This window comes from Capsicum annuum, chromosome 8 (assembly GCF_002878395.1).
Source record: "Capsicum annuum cultivar UCD-10X-F1 chromosome 8, UCD10Xv1.1, whole genome shotgun sequence".
Taxonomy (NCBI): domain Eukaryota; kingdom Viridiplantae; phylum Streptophyta; class Magnoliopsida; order Solanales; family Solanaceae; genus Capsicum; species Capsicum annuum.
The window spans coordinates 164,148,644-164,169,266 of record NC_061118.1 but is presented as its reverse complement, the minus strand read 5'-3'; the positions used below and the strand labels follow the sequence as shown (position 1 = coordinate 164,169,266).

At 35.2% G+C, this 20,623-nt stretch overlaps 2 protein-coding genes across 23 annotated transcripts; one reads left to right on the top strand and one right to left on the bottom strand.

Moving 5' to 3' along the window:
- Nucleotides 1–4,293: 4,293 nt before the first annotated feature.
- Nucleotides 4,294–9,068, bottom strand: LOC107840167 (chaperone protein DnaJ). Of its 3 annotated transcripts, none has more exons than XR_007043723.1 (4): nucleotides 8,636–9,068; nucleotides 7,398–8,559; nucleotides 5,646–5,691; nucleotides 4,294–4,836 (listed from the first exon to the last, which is right to left on the bottom strand). XR_007043723.1 is itself a non-coding variant. In XM_016683921.2 (2 exons), exon 2 carries the CDS (start codon nucleotides 8,335–8,337, stop codon nucleotides 7,498–7,500), a length of 840 nt encoding a protein of 279 aa, XP_016539407.1. In that variant the 5' UTR covers nucleotides 8,338–8,559; nucleotides 8,636–9,066; the 3' UTR covers nucleotides 7,142–7,497. The 3 variants fall into 3 exon arrangements, 1 of the variants encoding a protein (XP_016539407.1); XR_007043722.1 differs by having other exon boundaries at nucleotides 4,294–4,831; XM_016683921.2 differs by lacking the exons at nucleotides 4,294–4,836; nucleotides 5,646–5,691 and having other exon boundaries at nucleotides 7,142–8,559; nucleotides 8,636–9,066.
- Nucleotides 9,069–11,065: 1,997 nt separating this feature from the next.
- On the top strand, nucleotides 11,066–19,343 carry LOC107840168 (type IV inositol polyphosphate 5-phosphatase 6). 20 transcript variants are annotated; one of them, XR_007043728.1, is made up of 15 exons: nucleotides 11,104–11,289; nucleotides 11,383–11,458; nucleotides 12,273–12,449; nucleotides 12,524–12,583; nucleotides 12,677–12,763; nucleotides 12,950–13,059; nucleotides 13,342–13,427; nucleotides 13,528–13,717; nucleotides 13,937–14,195; nucleotides 14,874–14,930; nucleotides 15,021–15,071; nucleotides 15,438–15,609; nucleotides 18,022–18,230; nucleotides 18,637–18,682; nucleotides 18,886–19,275. XR_007043728.1 is itself a non-coding variant. In XM_047394994.1 (12 exons), the coding sequence occupies exons 2-8, from the start codon at nucleotides 11,431–11,433 to the stop codon at nucleotides 14,118–14,120; spliced, it is 648 nt and encodes a 215-aa protein (XP_047250950.1). In that variant the 5' UTR covers nucleotides 11,070–11,289; nucleotides 11,383–11,430; the 3' UTR covers nucleotides 14,121–14,195; nucleotides 14,828–14,930; nucleotides 15,021–15,071; nucleotides 15,438–15,609; nucleotides 18,886–19,343. The 20 variants fall into 20 exon arrangements, 2 of the variants coding, with proteins under 2 accessions (XP_047250951.1, XP_047250950.1); XR_007043725.1 differs by having other exon boundaries at nucleotides 18,776–19,275; XR_007043736.1 differs by lacking the exon at nucleotides 18,022–18,230 and having other exon boundaries at nucleotides 11,103–11,289; nucleotides 12,677–12,767; nucleotides 12,950–13,055; nucleotides 18,776–19,275.
- The last annotated feature ends 1,280 nt before the right edge of the window (nucleotides 19,344–20,623 follow it).

Genomic DNA, 20,623 nt, shown 5'->3' with positions numbered 1-20,623 from the left:
TCTTGAATCGTGTTTGGATTCGCTGTGAACTGGCTCCTTTCTATCACGAACCACATGGCAAAGCCGAGCAAAATATTTCCATGGTGGCTGACGATTGATACAACATATCTCTGCACTCTCTATTTATTTAGCAGCTTCTTTTATGGATAATTTGCATACTGCAACTTCATTTATTCTTTTGGAAGTTTGAGTTGGACGAAATGGACTTGTTTTGTCAGTGGAATGTTTACTGTTAAATATATAAAGTTGAATAATTTTACAGTATAAAGATGTAATCTATCAGGCATTTATCCATTTTGGCCAGCACCAGCAAGTTTTATTAGTACCAGTCATTAACTAAAATGACAACTGGCAAGTATTGTATCTGGTTATGTTATATAGATTTAATTTGGTAATTAAAGAAAATAATAGTGGCTATAGTATAACAGATTTGATGGGATAGAATAGCCGATTTAGAGGAATAGAAAAGTTGATCTTTAGGGATAGAAAGACGGATCTTTAGGGATGTAATTTTTGAATACTTTCTATTTGTTATTTTCAATGTTTTCGGGCATAAGATTCTGTATATAGGCACAAAAGCTTCAACACAAGTTCAAGTCTCAAAACAATAACACCTTTGAAGTTCCTTAACACCTTCAACACAAAATTAAAAATAATATATCCAAGAAGTGTGTTATTTTTTCAGAAATAAGATGAAACAGAAATTTAAAGCCAAGTCCCCCGAATTTATGGAGTGTCCTTAAGGAATAATTTCCTTCACTGTACCCGAGGTTATAGAATTTTCCTCCCAAGATAAAATGGTTTTCAATCCAACAATGGCGGTACCTCAAATTATTGAATCGTCAAACTCACTCAACAACTGATGATCACAACGAGTTTTTGAAGATATGAAGAGAGTTTTTGCTGTCAAAAATCATGTTAATACCTGAGGAATATGTCAGGTCTTTATAACCTTAACATGTCCTTTCGAAAAGGATACATTGGTTCAGCAAAAAGGTACTTATTCAGTACAGTCGCGTCACCAATGCCCAGTCTGTGCTGGATCTGCTCCTGATCTGCGATCGCAGGTGACTATGCCAATTCCAGTAGTTTCTGCGCTACATCTGCGCCCACAGATCACTGAATTGCGCGAAACAGTGTGCCTTTTGCCTTAATGGAATAAAATATTTCTATCAGATTCTTTGAATTAATTTTTCAATTGTAAAAACAAGTTTCGAATAAAATTCATCTAAAGTTGAAGCGATGATGGCGGTGCGAGGCACCAACTTGTTTTTGCCTCACTTTCCATATAGAGAGTGTTTCTAAATATTAACACATAAAAGTTTCTTTCTCCCACAAATATGGAGAATTTAGTAAACTTTCAAAAAAAAAAAAAAAAAGAGTACACTTTCCATTTTAGTGTCTCTCTTTCCCTCCACTATTTTTTCCTCCATTTTCCATTCAGACATACACCTTGAACCCAACAATTTCCCACATGAATAGGGAATGACTATCTTTTGAAGAATTTATGGACAAACATGTGATCATTTTGCAAAAACTGATTGCATTTGGATAGTTTTAAGTATGTTACTTTCTGTAATTTTTCCTAAAAATAATAGGGGGATCCACAACCTCTGAGAAGGATCTTTTGAGCAGGGCCGACCCGACCTGTGATACAATGAAAATCTTGATTTGACCAAGAAATGTCCAAACTTTGCAAGTTTTTCTCATATTTCTATTCTTGAAATATTATATTCTTGTTCACTCTTTGAAGTTGGTGAACAATGGTGTAACGGTAAATTTTAAAGCAGGTACCAACAGTCATGAATCAGAAATAATTTTTGATTCATCGACACTCATGAATCATAAAAAACAAATAACAGTCATTCATGAGGAACATTAAACAACATCAGAATATTTATTTAACATCATAACATTAAAAAAATCACAATATTAAACAAATCTCTACTCAATTGTAGATCATAGATGGATCGAAACGTGAATCGAGCCGACGCGTTTGTTAGGTTTTTTGGGGTTAGCGAGAGAGTGTGAGTGTAAGAGAGTGGAAGAAAAAAAAAACACGTGAATAGAGACGTGTGATATGCCTCTTGAAGCTTCTCTATTACACGGGTCGAGTCGAGTTATTTGGATTGGGTATGAGTTATAATTTAAGTTATAATTTAAGATAGATTAAATTATTCATAGATAAACTATATTAAAAAAGATCAACTAATACGAAGCTGACATGTATCCCGTCGTTAATGAGAAGGGTATATTTATACTTTTTCATTAACGACAAAGGTATATTTGTACCCAAAGTATGACGAAGTGTATATTTGTACCATTTATTAAAGTTTGAGGGTATATTTGTACTTTTTCAATAATGGCAACAGTGTATTTGTATTCAAAGTATGATGGAGAGTAAATTTATAACACTTATTAAAGTTTGGGATCTATTTGTACTTTTTTGGAGAAAAAAATGACTTTTATATAATAAACACAAAAGTGTGATTTACTCCCGGAAGTAGTCAAAGGAAAAGCTTGGTTATGCCGTAATTGCACATTGTGTAATAGTTGAGCTATCGTAACGGTGATTGATGTCAGTTTAGTGTGTGTTTCGTCTTTGTACGCCTAAGAAAATTTAATATTAAGAATTTGATCTTTTTTCTTAAATCCGCATAGACCGTTACCGTCAGAGTGTCTAATTTTTTAATTTTTTTTAAGGCATGTTGAATCCTATTTGGATTCTAACAAAAATTATCTCGGTAATCAAATTATTTCCTTTTTCAACCTTAATACTAACAATTTAATTTTGTGTCCGACTTATTTGAGACGGTTTGCCTTAATTGGAGTTTGACATGACCAAGGAATAAAAACTATGAATTGGGTCTCTTTAAGTCTGTATAGAATTCTTTCTCATCATGGTGGAGATGGAGTCCTATGCATCAATTTCACCAGTCAGGGCTCAGGAGAGGGAAATTAAATCTTTGTGTTCAATCATCTACAAGGAACAAATTGATGTTAACAAGACCGGGATATGGTGCCTGGCTCGTTGGGATGACTGGGTTTTTTTTATAGATGACCATTGCTTTTTGTGGCACGGGCACCTCAAATGCCACACCAAAATCAACCTTACAAATCTGACGAGAACGTATGTATTTGTAGCCAACAGAAGGTAGCGTGAACGTATGTATTTGTAGCCAATAGTAAAATTACGTCTATTTTTACTTGTCCATGTTACTAAAAATAAATATGCAATAATACTGGTCCAGTTTGAAATAGCATTAAATCTGAGTACATTCTCCTCACATTATGCAAGTGGCATTAAATCTGAGAATGTAAAGACAAGAATGTCAACCATGAAAAGCCATTACTCAAATATGCAAATATCTATTGTTCATCCGGCATAAGCATAACTCAATGAAAGTAGATTAACTATAAGCTTCTTGAGGGGAAGACTATTGCCTACAAATATAATCCACAGAATACCGGGTGGGATTATTGAAGGGCCAGCGTTTCTGTGGCAGGGGCTCGCGGGTAATGATCACTTAATAGTACTATTTTAACCCGTTATTATTTGTTAATAACGCAGCACATCTTATAGATCAATCTGCTATATAGAAGTTACAATAACACAAGTGAGGTCTTGGGAGGGTAAAATGCACCCAGACCTTACCACTAGCTGTCTAGCTCGCAGAGGCAATAATCAAAATACAATAATAAACAACAATAATGATAGAGGTTTAACTTGTTTTAGTCTTAAAGTTAATACTGCTATATGAGCTTGGAAAACATTGCTAGCCCAAGTTGGATAAAGAAAGGACACCGTCAAAAGATTCCTCCAACCACCTCAAGTTAATACTACTTAATAACTAAATTCACAGTAAATATATACTAGTAATTAATGGATTTTTGATATAAATGAGTGATTGATTAAATTTTGAGTTCAAAATATGCACACTAGGAAAAGAAATTTGACCAACTTCTTTAACCATCTCAAGCTTAAAAGAAATTTTTGCCCACTAAATTTTGGCGGGCCAATGAATTTGGTTTATGGTACAAAACTTGTGCAGGTGCTCAGGAAACAGTGAGAATTGTGGATAGATGCAGTAATGGAGGGCTAGATTTAGACGTTAATGTTCTTCGTAGACTGGATACTGATGGGGACAGTCAATTACCAGTTCGTGAACTGTGGCAACGGCCTTGATGTACCAGTTCGTGAACTGTGGCAACGGCCTTGATGTTCCTCTGCTTTCTGTAGTTAACAAAGAACAAATATAAAACAGAACATAGCAAGCAGTGCTAGTGCTAGTGTTTACTGGACGCGGTTCTAACGTACCAGCCTTGATAAAGTATGTTTAGCACACCTCAGGTGCTTTTGGGCATTACAAGCAGAATAAATATGGTACCTTTTCACGCAATACCGAATAAATATACACACACACTGCTAGTTGTCTCTGGTGCTAGTAGCCGATATCAATAGTATACAGATGTTCCTAGCATATTAAAAAACTGGACAGTTTACATTTTGTCCAGTAAATTTGACATCTTAGTTATAGCCACGGACCTAAAAGGGCAAAAGATCCAGCTTCGATCTTGTGGGATTTAATTCAGTAGACGGTAAATGGCCTTAACACAAATATTGCGTTAGGAGATTTTCTGTACTATTTGTATCCAAATAGAATCAGAGTAGCCATCATTGGACACTGCAGTTTCTCAACTTGTCATCTCCATGACCAACTTCTAAGTCTGCCAGGAATAATACTCTGGAATCTCATTTGAAGCTTTTACTTTCCAGCGAGTTAACTTGCAGGCTGCGCTCCACTCCACGCACGACAATCATCATCATCATCTGTTCTAAGGTTGCGATTATTTTGTAAGAGTATGATCCACCAGTCCATACTACTCGAATAAGTAAGATGCTAGCAAAAACTACACTCCGAAGGGTGCAAAATACTTGGGAACCATAAACTACACTTATTTCATATTAATAACCGAACAAACTGAATTCGCAGAGAGAACTGTAATAACTGATCTATCAACAACGACAAGGACCTATTCTGTACCGAGAAAAATGTTGAAATAAAAATAGATCAGTAACGACTAATAGGTCTAAGCAGGAATACAATAAAAAATGCTCTCGTGATGCGGAGGCCACAATGAAAGTAACAACCAATTAAAGTTTCAAAAGTTAAACCAGAACTATAAGCTAATGAAACATCAGACAAAGTCCAACTCTATAGCAGGAATCCTTCTTATTTGGGTTAAAGCGTTCTCAGATGATAGGAACATTAATTAACAACTTGACCTTATCAAAAAAGGCACAATAAATAACACAAAGTTTTATAATATAATAAGCATACACCAATTTGAGTCTTCTAGATAGTATTATGGTGGTATTGGCAGTGCAGACAAGTTAATATTTTTTCGATAATCTGTCTGCTCATACAAAACCATATACAAATAATGCAGGCAGCGAGCACAAGATCCATTGAACTTGAAAGAATAAGAAGCTAAGCCATTCAAGTTTGGAAGAGATCAATGCGTTAATTGAATTCCAAGATGTCACGGGATGTATCTCAGAATACGATAGATAAGAATAGAAAGTACATGACAAAGTAAACTACCACATATCACATGACCACAGAAACGAGTGGAAGAATTACCTCAAGGACTGCCTTTGGCGACCACAAAAATGTCAAAATTATAACCCTGTTAACAGAAAATGCTACCAACATCAAATAAAGCATATTACTGACTTAAAAACCAGTCAACATAGAAAGCACATGTCCAACTCTAGATAATCACACAAAGGGGAAATACTATTGAGAAATCAGAGTAGAAAACGGAGGTTGATGTTCACTCTGTCAAAGAGTGACACTCTTTCGAAGATTGCTATATTGGAATAAAAACAAAAAACCATGCAAGAAATTGAATAAGAAGCTAATGAATTCCTCATCTTAAAGTGAGACACGAAAAATGAAAAGATGCATGGAGTGTGAGCTAGCATAACTCCTTGCTTCTGATTCCTCATAATGCAACATTCTCATATTTTCTCCATCGCCAATCCTAGTTTACTGAGAGCTATAATTGAAAGAGCAATATGGTTCACTATGTGACGCCTGGTACAAAAGCAGATGGTCTACTTTATATTGAGTTGATACTTCAGTGACATAGAGAAACAGGGACTCTAAATCAATGAGAACCAAAGTATCACAAAACAAAACAATAAAAAAAAAATATCAGTTTCTTAACATTAAAGAAAAGTTATATTAATGGAGATTTTATACATTTAAAGCAAAGCAGTTTTGTATACACAAACTAGACCTGGTAAATATACTGTGTGTCTATATAAATACAAAAGGAGGACATTCTTACCAAACAGATTACTTCTGTTGGAACAGATATTCTTACCAAACAGATTACTTCTCCCAGGTAATATATCCTGATGACGTAAAAGTCCATTTATCCACATTTTTAAGCTCATCACCGTCGTCGTCGTCGTCAACAACAACAACAACAACAGCAAACAACAAACAACAAACAACAACAACAACAACAACCAACAATAACAACTACTACTACTGCTACTACTACAACAAAACAACAAAGTGACAAACAACAAAAACAACAACAACAACAACTACTACTACTACTTAATAAGGTAAATATACAGATTAATTAATTATGATTAGAACAAAACTCTATGGATAAATACATTAATTCATCTCTTAAAATGATATATATACATTGGATATGTGGAACATCACAAAGATCTTTGATCAAGAAGATCCACAGAGATCCACAAAGCTTCCTTTCATGGAGATCTAATCCAATTCATGCGCTAAAGTTGACATTTCAAGATTCAAACTTCATTGAAGTCCATTTTTATCTTGTAAACTTCTCATCTCCACTCAAAATTGGTATTCACAAGTCACAACAAAAAAAAAAAAGAAAAAACAACTTTGAACGTGCAATATATCCACTAAAAAAAATTACTAGAAATACATAAAGAGATCAATTCCCTGCCAATGTAGATAGATTTTACTGAGCCAGTTCACAGCGGATCCAAAAGCCATTTAAAAGTTTTTTCTGTTGCCTTTTATGAGTGTCATTGTCTCTCAATACTTTGAATGCAACATCTACCAAGGACTAGTAAATATAATCATTACAATTTTTTTCTTTTGATATTAAACTCTACATGTGAAATAACAAATTCGTTGTGTTCGTCCAAGCATCAATTACATAACAATTGTATTCATCATATCAAAAAAAAGACATTTTGATACTAGCTATTTCAAAACATCAAAAGACACAGCAGCCAACTCTCCATGGCTACTAAAAACAATCTGTCAATCACAGCAGGTGTGCAAGGAAAAGAAAGCAAACCCTTTGTGATTTTCGGTTGGTATACGTACAAATTGGGTGAACCATTTTAGTTTGCAGCCAGGGACAACCAAAACGATGTTGTTCAGTATATCAGTGCTCTTCTTTGCAAGGAGTATCAATTCAATGCCATCAGAGACCTAATTCCTTTTTCAATTGGGCAAGGGCTGCTTCAATCTCATTAATATTTTCCTCAATACTGCTATTTGTATCCGTCCTCTTTTGTTTTGCATTATCAGGTCCACTTGTTCCAGCTTGTTCATTGCCCTTCTGGGGCCTCACATTGTTGCTTTCTTCTTTTACCTCTGCGTTGGTTATCTTAAGCTCCTTCTCTAAAAACTCTACAAATTCTTCTCCGATTTCCGCCAATTCTTCCCACAAACTCTTTGGTTTTCCTGCAGAAGCAACATTTGCCTCCCAATTCCGGAATTCTTCTTGGAGATCCTTAAAGAAGTCTGCAAAGCCATAGAAGTATTCTTCGTCTGCAGTACTTCTATTTTGTTCTGCTCCGCTATAATATGAATAACTTGATGTGTCACTTGTTGAATCATATCTCTTCCTGGTTTTGGAGTTCAATAGTGTGCTGTATGCATGCTTAATCCTCATAAACTTTTCTTGAGCATTGTGCTCTTTGTTAACATCAGGATGATACTTGAGAGCAAGTTTGCGATAGGCCCTTTTGATTTCGTCAGCAGACGCCGATGAAGAAACACCTAAAACTTCATAAGGAGACTCCTTTCGATTTGCCTTGACCAATGCACGTTTGTAATGTTTCCTCTCCTTCTTCTTAAAGTAGAAGCTATTTGTACTAAATGAGAAGGCCATTCGTCTAGGTAGTACAACAAGGCTGCCATACCCGATACTGCAAGTGGATATTGCAGTTAGGGTTTGAGGAAAATGGAAATTGTTAACTGGCTTTTCTTGAGATAGAGCAGATGTAAATTCTTGAGATAGAGCAGATGTAAAATCCATGCGATTGCACGTATCTTGATCCGACGGCTGAAAATTGTGTTGGGATAATTTTTTTAGTAAATATAATTATTACATTTGCGTTCAGGCCACAGACAGCAACAGATGAGGCTTCAAAAAAGAAACCAACTTTTTACTTCTTTTACTAATCTAACCATTTCGTTCGTCCACTCCAAATCAAGTCTAGTTCATAAGGTGGAACTGCCAAGCTTGAAGAGGGTTGTCCTACAGTTTAGTTTAAACATAAATAAAATAATTCCATAAGGAAAATCAAGCTAAAAACATAAACAAATTTACTTACCTTTTAACTTGGAAAGAGAGGGAATCCCAAGAACCCTAATAGTACAAATTTTGGGGCTGCTATTATATGATGCTCTGAGAGAGAGAGAGCGTATGAGAATTCTAATTACATTATTTTTTATTTTTTTTGTGAAGGAAATTGAGCTGATATTAGACCTTTAAAATACCAGTGACACAAACCCCTCTTTTTCTTTGCCCATTTTCGGCCACAAGTAGGTGGGCCCTATCTTAAATTAGTAATATGTCTTTTTATAGGCTTTGACTTTATTGTTGGGCTTAGGAGCAGATTTTGGTTTGCCCATTCTCTCTTCCTCAATTAACAGTAATGGAGTCCATCTAAGAGCATACCTGCTTTACAATATCATTTGTTCATTCCTCCATAAACCACAAAACGACCTCCCTTCCAGCAGCCTCTGATACTTCAATTTGGGTATTACTTCATCATATAGGCCTTCTCAAGTTCTCAAACGATTGTTAAGGACATTGTTGTCATTTTGCCTTCAATTTGGTTCGGGTTTCTTTAATTCAGTTCTTTGGTTATCTCTGCAACATGCAGTTTTAAACATGTGAGTTTTTGACTAGTTAATATTTGGTTCCGGTGCATTATTCAAGATAAGATGAAAATGGTCTTTGTGGAGGACAAGATGAGAGGAACAAGATTAAAATAGTTTGGATATAATAGTGAGGAGCATTTAGAGTCCAAAACATATTTAATAAGGTTAATTTAATAAAATATAATCCTAATTAATTTTTTTTTTTTTTAAGGAATGTACCAAAACAAGGGTCAATTAAAATGAAATGGAGAAAGTACTTGTCCAATTTGTAAACTACAAAACAAGTTTAGTGCTTTCTTTAACTAGTCAAGTTAAAATTTCAAAACGTAACTACTACAATTAATTTAGTACTCCTTTTGTCTCAATATATGTTGCACTTTTTAATTGTCGAAAGTCAAACCGTTTAAATTTTATCTTGATTTTAGTTCTTGCTATTGGAAAAATTACATAAATATACAAGTTAACTATTAGTTATTACATAATATCCCTATTTTCAAAAGTAATTACAAATATCTCATATTAATTACAATATCTCTTCCTTTTATTGTTTCTCTCTCTTCCGTTCTTATACACTCCAACACCCCGTGCCTTGCTCTTTGTTGTGCTCCTTTTCTTCGCCTAACCAAACTTACATGATTTGGGGGTTTCAAAATTTTTAATTTTTCAAGCATTAACTGAACAAGGTGATTAACTTTATCACCTTCTTCATTTAATTTTGAGATTTATTTATTTATTTTTTCAATTTTACCAAATTAAAAATTATTCTGATTTTTTATGTAATCCAATTGCATACAACAAAAATGTCCATAGAACTATGGCATCTCTGCCATCGTCTCCGACTAACCTTCCAGCAACAGCTCCACCACTTTGCCACAAAAATACAGTGGCAGAGTTGTTGTAGAAGCTGAAAACGACCATTCATTCTCCATCGAAGTCGACACCCTTACACTCCAAATCGATTTTCAAGGATACGCTCTTCCCCGCAGACCATAGTGACCTACTCTGTAGAATCTCCCAAATTCTCAAATCACCTCCTTCAGCTTCTTCCTATCCTTTTAGATTGGTTACATTATACATTAGAATGGTTATATTATATATTAGAATGGTAATATAATCTTGTCTGTATCAACCCCATACATAACAAAACTTATTTTAATGGTGTTAACCTGATACATTAATGGTGTTGACTTATCTTAATGTTGTTATCTCCTTTGGGTATTTTTGGTGCTACTTGTTAATGTTGATTGTATTTTATTCTATGCCTTGAAAAGAGAGTGTACAAAAAGGATATTTTGGTAAATAAATATTTTTTTATAAAAATTATGTAAATATATTTTATCTTTAATACATCAAATCAAACGTTGTATAAAAATAGTGGTTGCATAACTAATGTAAGCATTACTAAATCACCTTATTCGGCATTATTTTTACACACTTTACCAAACGACCCCTTAGAGAGAGAAGCATTCAGTATTCTTTCGAACTATAACCAAAGTTGCTACGACACACTCCAACAGTTCTATTATTCTTAAACTCAATTTTAGCGTATTTTTGTTACCCTTTTATGCTGACATGACACTTTTATTATATAAAAATGGGGTCTACGTCATGAAACCTTTATTACATAAAAAGGGGATCTACGTCAACTAAAAAGAGCGATAAAATACACTAAAATTGAGTTCAGAGGTAATAGAAACCTATAAAGTTAAAATGTGTCGTAGTAAATTTGGTCATAGTTCAGGCTACTAGATGTTTTACTCTAGGACCTACTTTGCAAATGCAAGAAATATTGCTGATAGAAGTAGAGTTATTCAGAACTTAATTTGAATTCATAGCCTATTCAATGTGAATGTGCTATTCAAATTGTAGAAGCATCACTTAGAGGACGATCAAGGGTATGTCAGTCATTAAATCAATATATAGGGTCAAAGTGGTAATTTCATTTATCAGTTAACTATATCAGCAGAGAACTCTGAAAAGATTTCACTCTCTGGAGTAGCCCTTCAAATTGTTTAGTCACTATAGCTATCCAACTCGAATGAATCTGCTAGAGCTACTGCTGAAATCTAACACTATACGGTCAAGATTTGAGTCAACAAAGGTCAGTAGCTATTTTAATTTTAGGTAATTCTTTTTTAACTTGTACATGTAGTAGCGTACTCTTCAGAATATACTTCTCTCTGTCAATCTCTAGGAGGAGGATTGGTCTATGTGATTTCAACTCATTCAGAAACTTCGAGCTATGGTTGAAAGCATAGAAATCCTGAGAGGTAATTTATAGTTGTGATGCTTCTTTATACCTCCCGATTCAGCGGAACTTGGTTTTTAGAATACTTATTTGTCACTTGTTGAGATGGGCTTCTTGATTTTCCAATCAATTAAATATGGTGTACAATATTGCGGGTTGGCATGTAGAAGTGATCCTATGTACTGAAACTCAATAGACGGTGCGCTTATTGATTTTCCAATCAACTAAGATATGGTGTACAATATTGTGGATAAAATATTGTAGGTTGACATGTGGAGGTGTCTCTAGGTATTAAAACTCAATGGATGGTGTTTTCCTTGAATAATAGCTCATTGCCACATCTTTTTGATTTTGAAATTAGAAATAGTTCTTCTTGGACCATATTTCGGCCCTTTATGATTACTACTCATTTTAAGCGTAAAGCGTTTTATTTCTATCCTTATGAATCGGACTACGTTATGCTATTCACAGTATTTATATTAGGATTCCGTACTTTGTTTGTCGGATCTGTAGTAATTCCTTACAACCAAGAAGGAGTGAATTTGGATATATTATTGTAATGATTTGCTTTGTCTATAAATCTTTTGCATCATAACTCGAATAGTTTGATGGACTGGAATGAACTTTAAAGAAAGTAGTTCAAGTTAAAGATAATTTCAATATGATGAACAACTCTATTTAGTCTTTTGAATTTCTGCTTACCTGTAAATTAGATGCTAATTTTATGAAGCTCTGAGTTCCTTTTGTAGAATACCTTTCTTTGAATCATCTTGATATGCTAAGGTAAAGACTTCGATATTGTTTCTGTTAACGAGTGCAAAACTTACTATTCTCAGTTTCTACTCTTTGACCACGGCCAACTGTAGAGCCATTTGGATCTTTTGTATCAAACCTTTTCAAAAGATGGGGAGATCTTGATATTTTTATGGAGTTGCCCAATGGATCATATTCTGCTGGGAAGAAGCACAAACTAAGTCTACTAGGGGATGTTCTAAAAGCTCTGAGAGCTAAAGGTATAATCTCATGATTAATGCCCTTTGATTTGCTTAAACATATTATTTCCTTAAGAAGTGGCTGAATATTGCAGCTAAAGTGTATGTTTTTAGTGAAGATGAAGTTGACACCGAAACAAAGAGTGAGGATAATGGTATGCAAGTTTTTCATAAGTTATATACGTGAAAAATTATTTCCTTGGTATTTGTTCTAGGCTTAATTGGTTGTGTTCTTGGCGAATTTCCAGCTTGCTCACTCAAAGATGAAAGAATGGCTGAAGATCATGGACATGGAAAACTAGGGAAGCTTAATGAATGCTAAACTCAAACTACATGTAGGTACTATTGAAAATTCCAATGAATACACCAACCCCTTTTCTTAGTTTGATTTCTATTTTTGTTTATAGTTGAGCTTGACTCATCAAGTAAACTATACATAATTATTTCTCTGGTGTTTGTTCTAAGCTTAATTGGTTGTGTTGTTCTAAGCTTAATTGGTTGTGTTCTTGGTGAATTTCCAGCTTGCTCACTCAAAGATGAAAGAATGGTTGAAGATCACGGACATGGAAAACTGGGGAAGCTTAATGAATGCCAGACTCAAACTAGAATGCCAGACTCAAACTACACGTAGGTACTAATGAAAATTTCAATGAATATACCAACTCTTTTTCTTATATTTGATTTCTATTTTTGCTTATAGAGATTGACTCATCAAGTAAACTGGACAGAAATTGACCTTATCATATGCATATGTGGATTTTGTTTCATATATGCCTTGCAAAAATCTAACTTGCTGGAGCCTTATGTTGTTATGCATGATATTTTCAACATTTGAATCTTCCAGATCATAAAGGACTTATACTAATTTAGTATTCCTATTATGATATTGAACAGTTGAACTTTAATTGTCCAGGAACCTACAGCTGAGTATATCCCGAGACACAGGAGAGGAAAATTAGAAACTTTGAGAACTCAATATATTAACACGAAAGAAGTGAGGTTTGTCTTTACAATCAATTACATGGTGGTTTGCTGTATTCAGACCTAAAGTCCGGTTGGAAGAGTTTTGAGATTTATATGTGGCATGATTTTTCTACAGAGTTACCATCGACACTTGGAATATGGCGGGAAGACTTCCAAATGAGGATCTAGAAATTGATGAGTGGCTTTTTATGCAAGAACCAGCAGACATCTATATTCTTGCCTATGCACAATGATTTTAGGCACTTGTCAATTGACTGTGTGGCAGCTTTCCTGTTATTCTTAGCTCATGTGCAATCCATTGTGTAGTAAGTCTATGTTAAAGTCCTACATAGGGTTCTTAGGGGATGGGTGGTTTCTTTATATAACTTGGGCAATCTTCAGCTTTTGAGCTAACTTTCGGGGTAGAGATTTGCTGAATTGACCCCTTTTAAATGTAGTTGTATATGACCTGAAACATGTTGGTTGTTGAAAACTAAAATACATAAATGAGTTCAACCTAAACAGTTTGGTTCTGTTGTTTACAGATTTCAAGAGGTGGGCCCTTTGAATGCTGAAAATGTACTAGGAGCAGAAAATAGAAGGCCAGTTCCAAAATGGGAGGCAATCATCCGAAGAACGTTAAATAGGATGGAGGAACCTGAGACTAAGCTCAAGAGTTATAGTGCTCCGCCCTCTCCAGTTTTAAGGACTTCTCTGCTTCTGGCATAATTGCGGATGTGGTTGATGCTCCTGCAATGGATATAATCGAAAAGGCATCCCTCGATGTACCTTTGGTTTAGAAAGGTGAGTTGAGGACGATCAATAGCAAAATCGTACTATTGCTAAATTTTATGGGCATTTTCATATTTTTAGGACTCCCACATATTTCTGTAAAATGATATTATTTCTATTCCTTATCATCCATTTCTTATTTATTGTCTTTCTTTTAAGAATAAATGGTATTTGGCATGTGAACTGATAGTTCGTCTTTCCTCTTTTTATACTAATTTCTTTTTTCATTTCCTCGTTTTCTTTCCTCAAATACACTGCAATGTTCTTTATCAAGCAGTCCATGCTATAGAAGTGGAAAGTTCCTCTTTTGTCATAATGTAGGAAAGGATGTACAGTTGAAATTTCTGAAGTGCTTAAAAGCATTTCCATACATAATATCAACAATGATCTATTACTGCCATGTAATTAGCATTTTATTCAACAAATTCTTGATTTGCCTACCAATTCTTAAAAAAAGAGAAATGAAATGCTTCATGTTTGGGTGTTGTCAAGTATGGTTATCTTGGACCTTATTTAAGATAGGCATAAGAGAAAATCACTCTTTGGTCACCATATCTTTCATAGCATGTAATTCATGATTTAAATGTAAAGTCAGCTGTCAGAACAATTCTAAGAATAGTCATTGATTTTTTGTGCTTGAGCAGCAACTTAAAGCCTCCATTGCTTCTTCTACCTATTATGGAAATGTAGGATTAGATGAAGATAAGATCTTTGTTTCTGGCCAAAAGTGATATATCTCGACTTCAGGTTTGGTTTTCTCTGCATTTATTCATCTTTTTCAAATTACAGCCACCTACTTCCACTAATAGCTTTTCGAATTTCTTGACTGTATATCAGGTTCTTTTTGGGTCTAATGTGACTATAGTTGTACAAGATCCATCGTATCCGGTAAATGTTTCAGGCTTTTACCTCTGTTCTTCTCAATTGTAACAAAGTCGAAAAATAGGAGTTGAAGGACAGCCAGATGGCCGCCCAAGCTATACCTGCATATTCTAGATTTGCGATGTCTATTTTGTTTTATGATTTCTCACATCATGTGTGATTTAAGTGAAGTGATACTATATTAGAACTTTAGCACAAATTTTATTACTTTTGCAAAGGCTATTGATACATATTTTATTACTTTCATTATTGCATCTAATTGCACATTTTCCTTTTATTTGTTAGTCTCTTAATTGTTTGTTGGACTACACCTTGTATTATTAGCAGTCCTTGGAAAAAGGTTCTAAAGCCTTCTTTGTGTTTCTACTGTAGGATTATATGGATTCAAGTGTTATTATGGGCCAAACTGCTCAATTTCAGAAGGATATGGAGAAGCATGGAAATATTGCATACATGAGATGTACTCCAAAAAACGGGTTCTTTCCTGATTTATATATGTGATGACAGTCCAAAGTCCATCTTTGAGATTCCTGGAGCCAAAGAGGTACTTCTGCTATTTCAGTATAAGAATTCTTAAGATCTTTTAGCCAAAGAAGGGTCTATCGAAAATAGTATCTTTACCTCTCAATATAGCGGTAAGGTTTGCATATACTCTACCATCTTCGAACCTTAATTGTGGAATTACACTAGATATTGTGGTGTTGTAATAATATGATTGGGATTGACTATTCTGACTGGGATAGCTTGCATTGATGGAGTTTTTATTGATGTAACGCCCCGGATTCTGAATTTCGAACTCTACACGCTGCTCGTAATTCCGAAGGACCACAAGCTAACCCTTAACAGGAACCTGCTGCAATAACTAAATAATAATACTGAATAATGCGGAAATTTGGTGGAAAACTTGCCATAAGGTTCAAAACTGAAATACAACGGTATAAGACATAACAATATCAAAACTTAAAACACAACATCTAGTCTGAAAAGCCTCTAAAACTGTCTGAGTTGTGGAGTTGATGAGACAATCCCCCAACTAACTCCGTCTACTAAAAATACTGAATCTAATGCAATAAGGAAATAAGGAACATTCTCGAATGATGAGGACTCATTGCTAAGTCTATTGTTGCTGGCTGAATCTGAGCTGCTAAGGGTGCTTGGATCCCGAGCGTCTGAACCTATGGTATGAGACACCATAGCGCAAGAGAAAAGTATGCATCAGTACGTGAGAATGTACTGGTATGTTAGATGAGGTAAGACTGACTGCAGGGGTTTATATGCATGAGCAATACTAAATCTGAGATCAATCCTATCTGGCAAGTGATCTTTGAATCTATTGATAATGAAAATGATTGATTGAATCTAAGATCAAGCCTATCCAGTGCGTGATCTCTTAATCTATGGAAATATCTAAGTTCTTTACTGAGCTGAGTGACTGTATCTGAGAGTCCTGATTTCTGTAATACTGAACTGAGTTCTGTTCTGAAGACTGAGTCTGAAACTGAGACTGTGAGAGGTAGTCATCTAACCGACATGTCCCTTATCTGAACTAGTGGGGTCTAACCTGTAACCCCAACTGGAAGGGTGTCAGTACCGTGCCATGGGTAAAGACATCTACTAAGACCAGGATGCCAAGCCTATCTGACGGGTGACACCTCGGCGGAGCCAAGCCTAATCTAACAAGTGACCCCTTGGAGGTAGTCATGCCTAATCTAACGGGTGACTCCTCATCCTGTGCTGGCTACGCAGTTCTGGAGTACAGGGACTACTACTAACGACTCTGCCTAACTAACGGGGAAGCCGTCATCCCTGCCCTCGCTCGGTGCTGAATCCTAATCCCAACTGAATAGATACTAAACTGATTCTTAGACTGTACTGGACTGAATCTGATACTGATCATGTTGCCTAACTGATCTAACTGAGTTCACTGGGCTCCGTTGAGTGATGGAATACTATCGAATTCTGTTAACTGACTAAATGCTACTGAGTTATGAACTGATTTCTGAAACTGGAGTGGACTGATACTGAGATTACTGAATTTTCCTAAGTTCTATGACTGACTGAGTTCTATGGATTGTGTCTTGATTTAGAGTATCTTAAAAATTGACACTGGCTCTAGACAGTCAGCTAAATTATCGTGTATAAATACCCCCAAGACTCGATAACATGGATAATATAAGACATGACAATTCTTGAATAACATGACAATAGTTTATCACTCGTAATACAATCAATAAAGCATTTCATCAAGCACTTGGAAGTCATAAGCTTGCACATGAATAGGAATGCATGCTAACATATCATAATTCATTCACTAAGGCCTTTCAACAAACACTTGGCATGCATTAACTTACACATAATTGGGGATTTCTTGTCAACATGCTATAATGACTATCTCATTCGCATAGGCATTTTATCAAACATATGGGGAACATGCTTTGGTCATACAACAAGCAATACATCCAAATCATCATGGCTACATCAACTCACTTGCAAATTTAAGGGTTTATCATGAATATTATATAAGTCATCACATACTAGGATCAAATCTTAAAACTTATAATCTAAAACATGAATTAAAACCCAACAACAACATGAACATGATCTTCAATTCAAATAAATCATGAAAACTCATAAATATACAATCTTTATAGTTTAAAAAAGATTCTTGAATTTTATGGATGGAAGGAACCCATGAATCAACATCTAACATACCTTAATTGATAAGTTCCTGGAGTTCTTGGTTGGGTTTCTTGAGATTGACCTTGATTCTTGAGAGCTAGGGTTTATTTTTTTTAGAGAGAATACCTTTTGATTTTTGGAGAAAAGTGAATAATGAATGACTTAAAACGATTCTAGGGCTTAAATCCCACATCTGGGCGGAATAAAATCATGGGAAATGACCCATTTAACCTTGAACGAAACTTTTATTTTTCGTCAAAATTTTTTGATCTGGCAGGCTAGTACGACGCAGCGCTATCGCGTCGTGTCTCTGAGAAATGACAACTGAGAAATTTCATGGTGGCGCGATGCGGTGAAATCACGTTGCAATACTGGAAAAGGACAATTTTGAATTTGAGCCTTGGCGCGACGCGCCATAATCACGGAGGCTCACTGGATTTTGACGATTGCCATTTTGGCATGCTCCGCGACGCATTGATAGCTCAGGTGGCACACTGTTTTTTTCGGATTTGGGCAAATTTTTTATCGATGGAAGGCTTATTCAATTTTTCACATAATGAAAAGTCAAAATCTTAAAAATTCCACATGTATAAAAGCGTATCCATCTTTAAAGAAAGTCTTGGACATTTTTGCGACGAATTTAAGTTATGTAAAAGTACGGGATATTACAATTGACTTTCTGATATTCAGTTTCGTCTTGTATTTAGGATTAATTTTGTTCCAAGATCATTAAGCTTAAGATGTACTTATATATAAGTAACATTTTTATTAAGATGCTTCGTTAATTGTCATTCTTTAGTGTCCTTCCTTAAGAAGTTCTCACTTTGCACTCTATCTATATATTCAACCTTGATAAATAACTCCTTTTAATTTAATTTATTTTCTTGATCAGGTTTCTAGATTTCAAGATTATTAGCCTTCTCAAGGTAAAAAACAAGGTAAAAAACAAGAAGTATAGTTTGAAGATTGTTATTGTTATGCACTATGTCGTGATGGGAACTGAAAATAAAACACTATTTTATTTCTGTCAGACTGAAAGAATAAGGTGCTTCTAGATGGATCGACTTCATATGTTAGAGGTATTACGTGTCAGGTTATTGTGAAGACAGGCATAAAAAGTATAATAATTTTGTGAATGCAGTTTTGGACCGATTTTGCATTGGTCCTTCAGATATCATCTTGCATTTTACTGTGAAGCTCGATTGTGAAGCTCGATACGGCTCAACTGATGGAGCTGAGAGCCCAAGAAGATTAATGTGTCGGCCTTATTGGATGCATCTTGGAGCATAGGCATACTCCACAAATATCACGTATCGTAGCATCGTCACTAATGGAGATAGCCGCTTCACTTCTCATCATGATCATGATCACGATGTGTCTATATTATTTAGATAGCATGATATGACAATTTATTTTTGACCATTTCAGAAAGAAAGAAATCTTTTGCAACATCTGTAGCTATTGGATCAAGAGAAATATCGAAAGTTGCTACTGATAAATTTACTTGAATGTTCAACTCATCAGAGTTAAATGCTGGGTCGTGCATAGCACGGGTTTACTTATCTATGTTTTGAAAATAAAGAAAAACCAATTCATTTCTCATTCACGTCTCTTTCCCAACAAAATCTACAACAATTGCCAGATGCTACGGCACCTAAGACATGATTTGCTTCTACGAACCTTACTTGAGATACTACCTACTAGCATGTTTAACTTTTGATTCAGCCATGGCTACGAAAAATTAACTTCCAAAGTTCCTCAATGTCGGTGATATATAGAAGCTATATTGAACCTTCAGTGACCAAGACACTGTTAGTGATTAGGACCTCCAGTTGACCATATGTTCTTTCCAGAACTGTGTATATGTGCTTGTACTGACCAAACGTGTAACAGTCATAAAATAATGTTTAGGCGTTAATTAGCTATTTAGCCTCTTCGGCTTTTTGTTTTAGAAGTGGACTTTCTCAAAAAAGATAATGAAAAAATTGCAGTATGCAAATTATCCATAAAAGAAGCAGCTAAATAAATAGAGAATACAGAGATATGTTGTATCAATCGTCAGCAACCATGGAAATATTTTGCTCGGCTTTGCAATGTGGTTGGTGATAGAAAGGAGCCAGTTCACAGCGGATCCAAACACGATTCAGAAGCTCTTTTTGTTGCCCTTTATGAGTGCCATTGTCTTTCAATACTTTGAATACAGCATCTTCCAAGGAGTAGTAAATATAATCGTTGCAAACGTTGAAACTGGGGAAGAAAACTGCTGAATCATCCACATTTACGTTCATGCCACAGACAGCAACAGATGAGGTTTCGCTAATGAAAAAATGCCAATTTTTGACTTCTGTTACTAATTTAACCCTTTCATCCCCTCCAAAGTCTAGTTCATAAACACGAACATTCTGTTGTTGCGTCACAATCACTGAATATAGCATATTTTGATCTTGTTGAACTAAAAAAAGACGGGAGGAAGAAGAAAAACGAGGTGAATATAGTAGAAAAAATTCGTGGATCACCCAGTAAGGGCTTCCGTCTTTTAAGAAGCCAAAGGTACCCACATTACCGTCAAAGCTTATGACACAAAACTGTTCACCAAAGTAGACAGGACTACAACATGAAATTAGGAAAGACACTTCATTATCCATTGTCATACTAATCCATTTATCATCCCCTGCTCTCAAATATGATATCCTAACTTGATTGAGGTCTAAACAAGTTATACCAAAGATCACCCAGGCAGAAGAATCAGTTGGAGAAGCTGAGAATGACAGTGTGTCACACAAATAGTCCTCTGTTCTTTGTGGCAGATGGATTATTTTCTTACTTGAAGGCAAAGGCTCGAGAAAGAAGAGAGACTTTCCCTTAGAAACAAGAAGCCA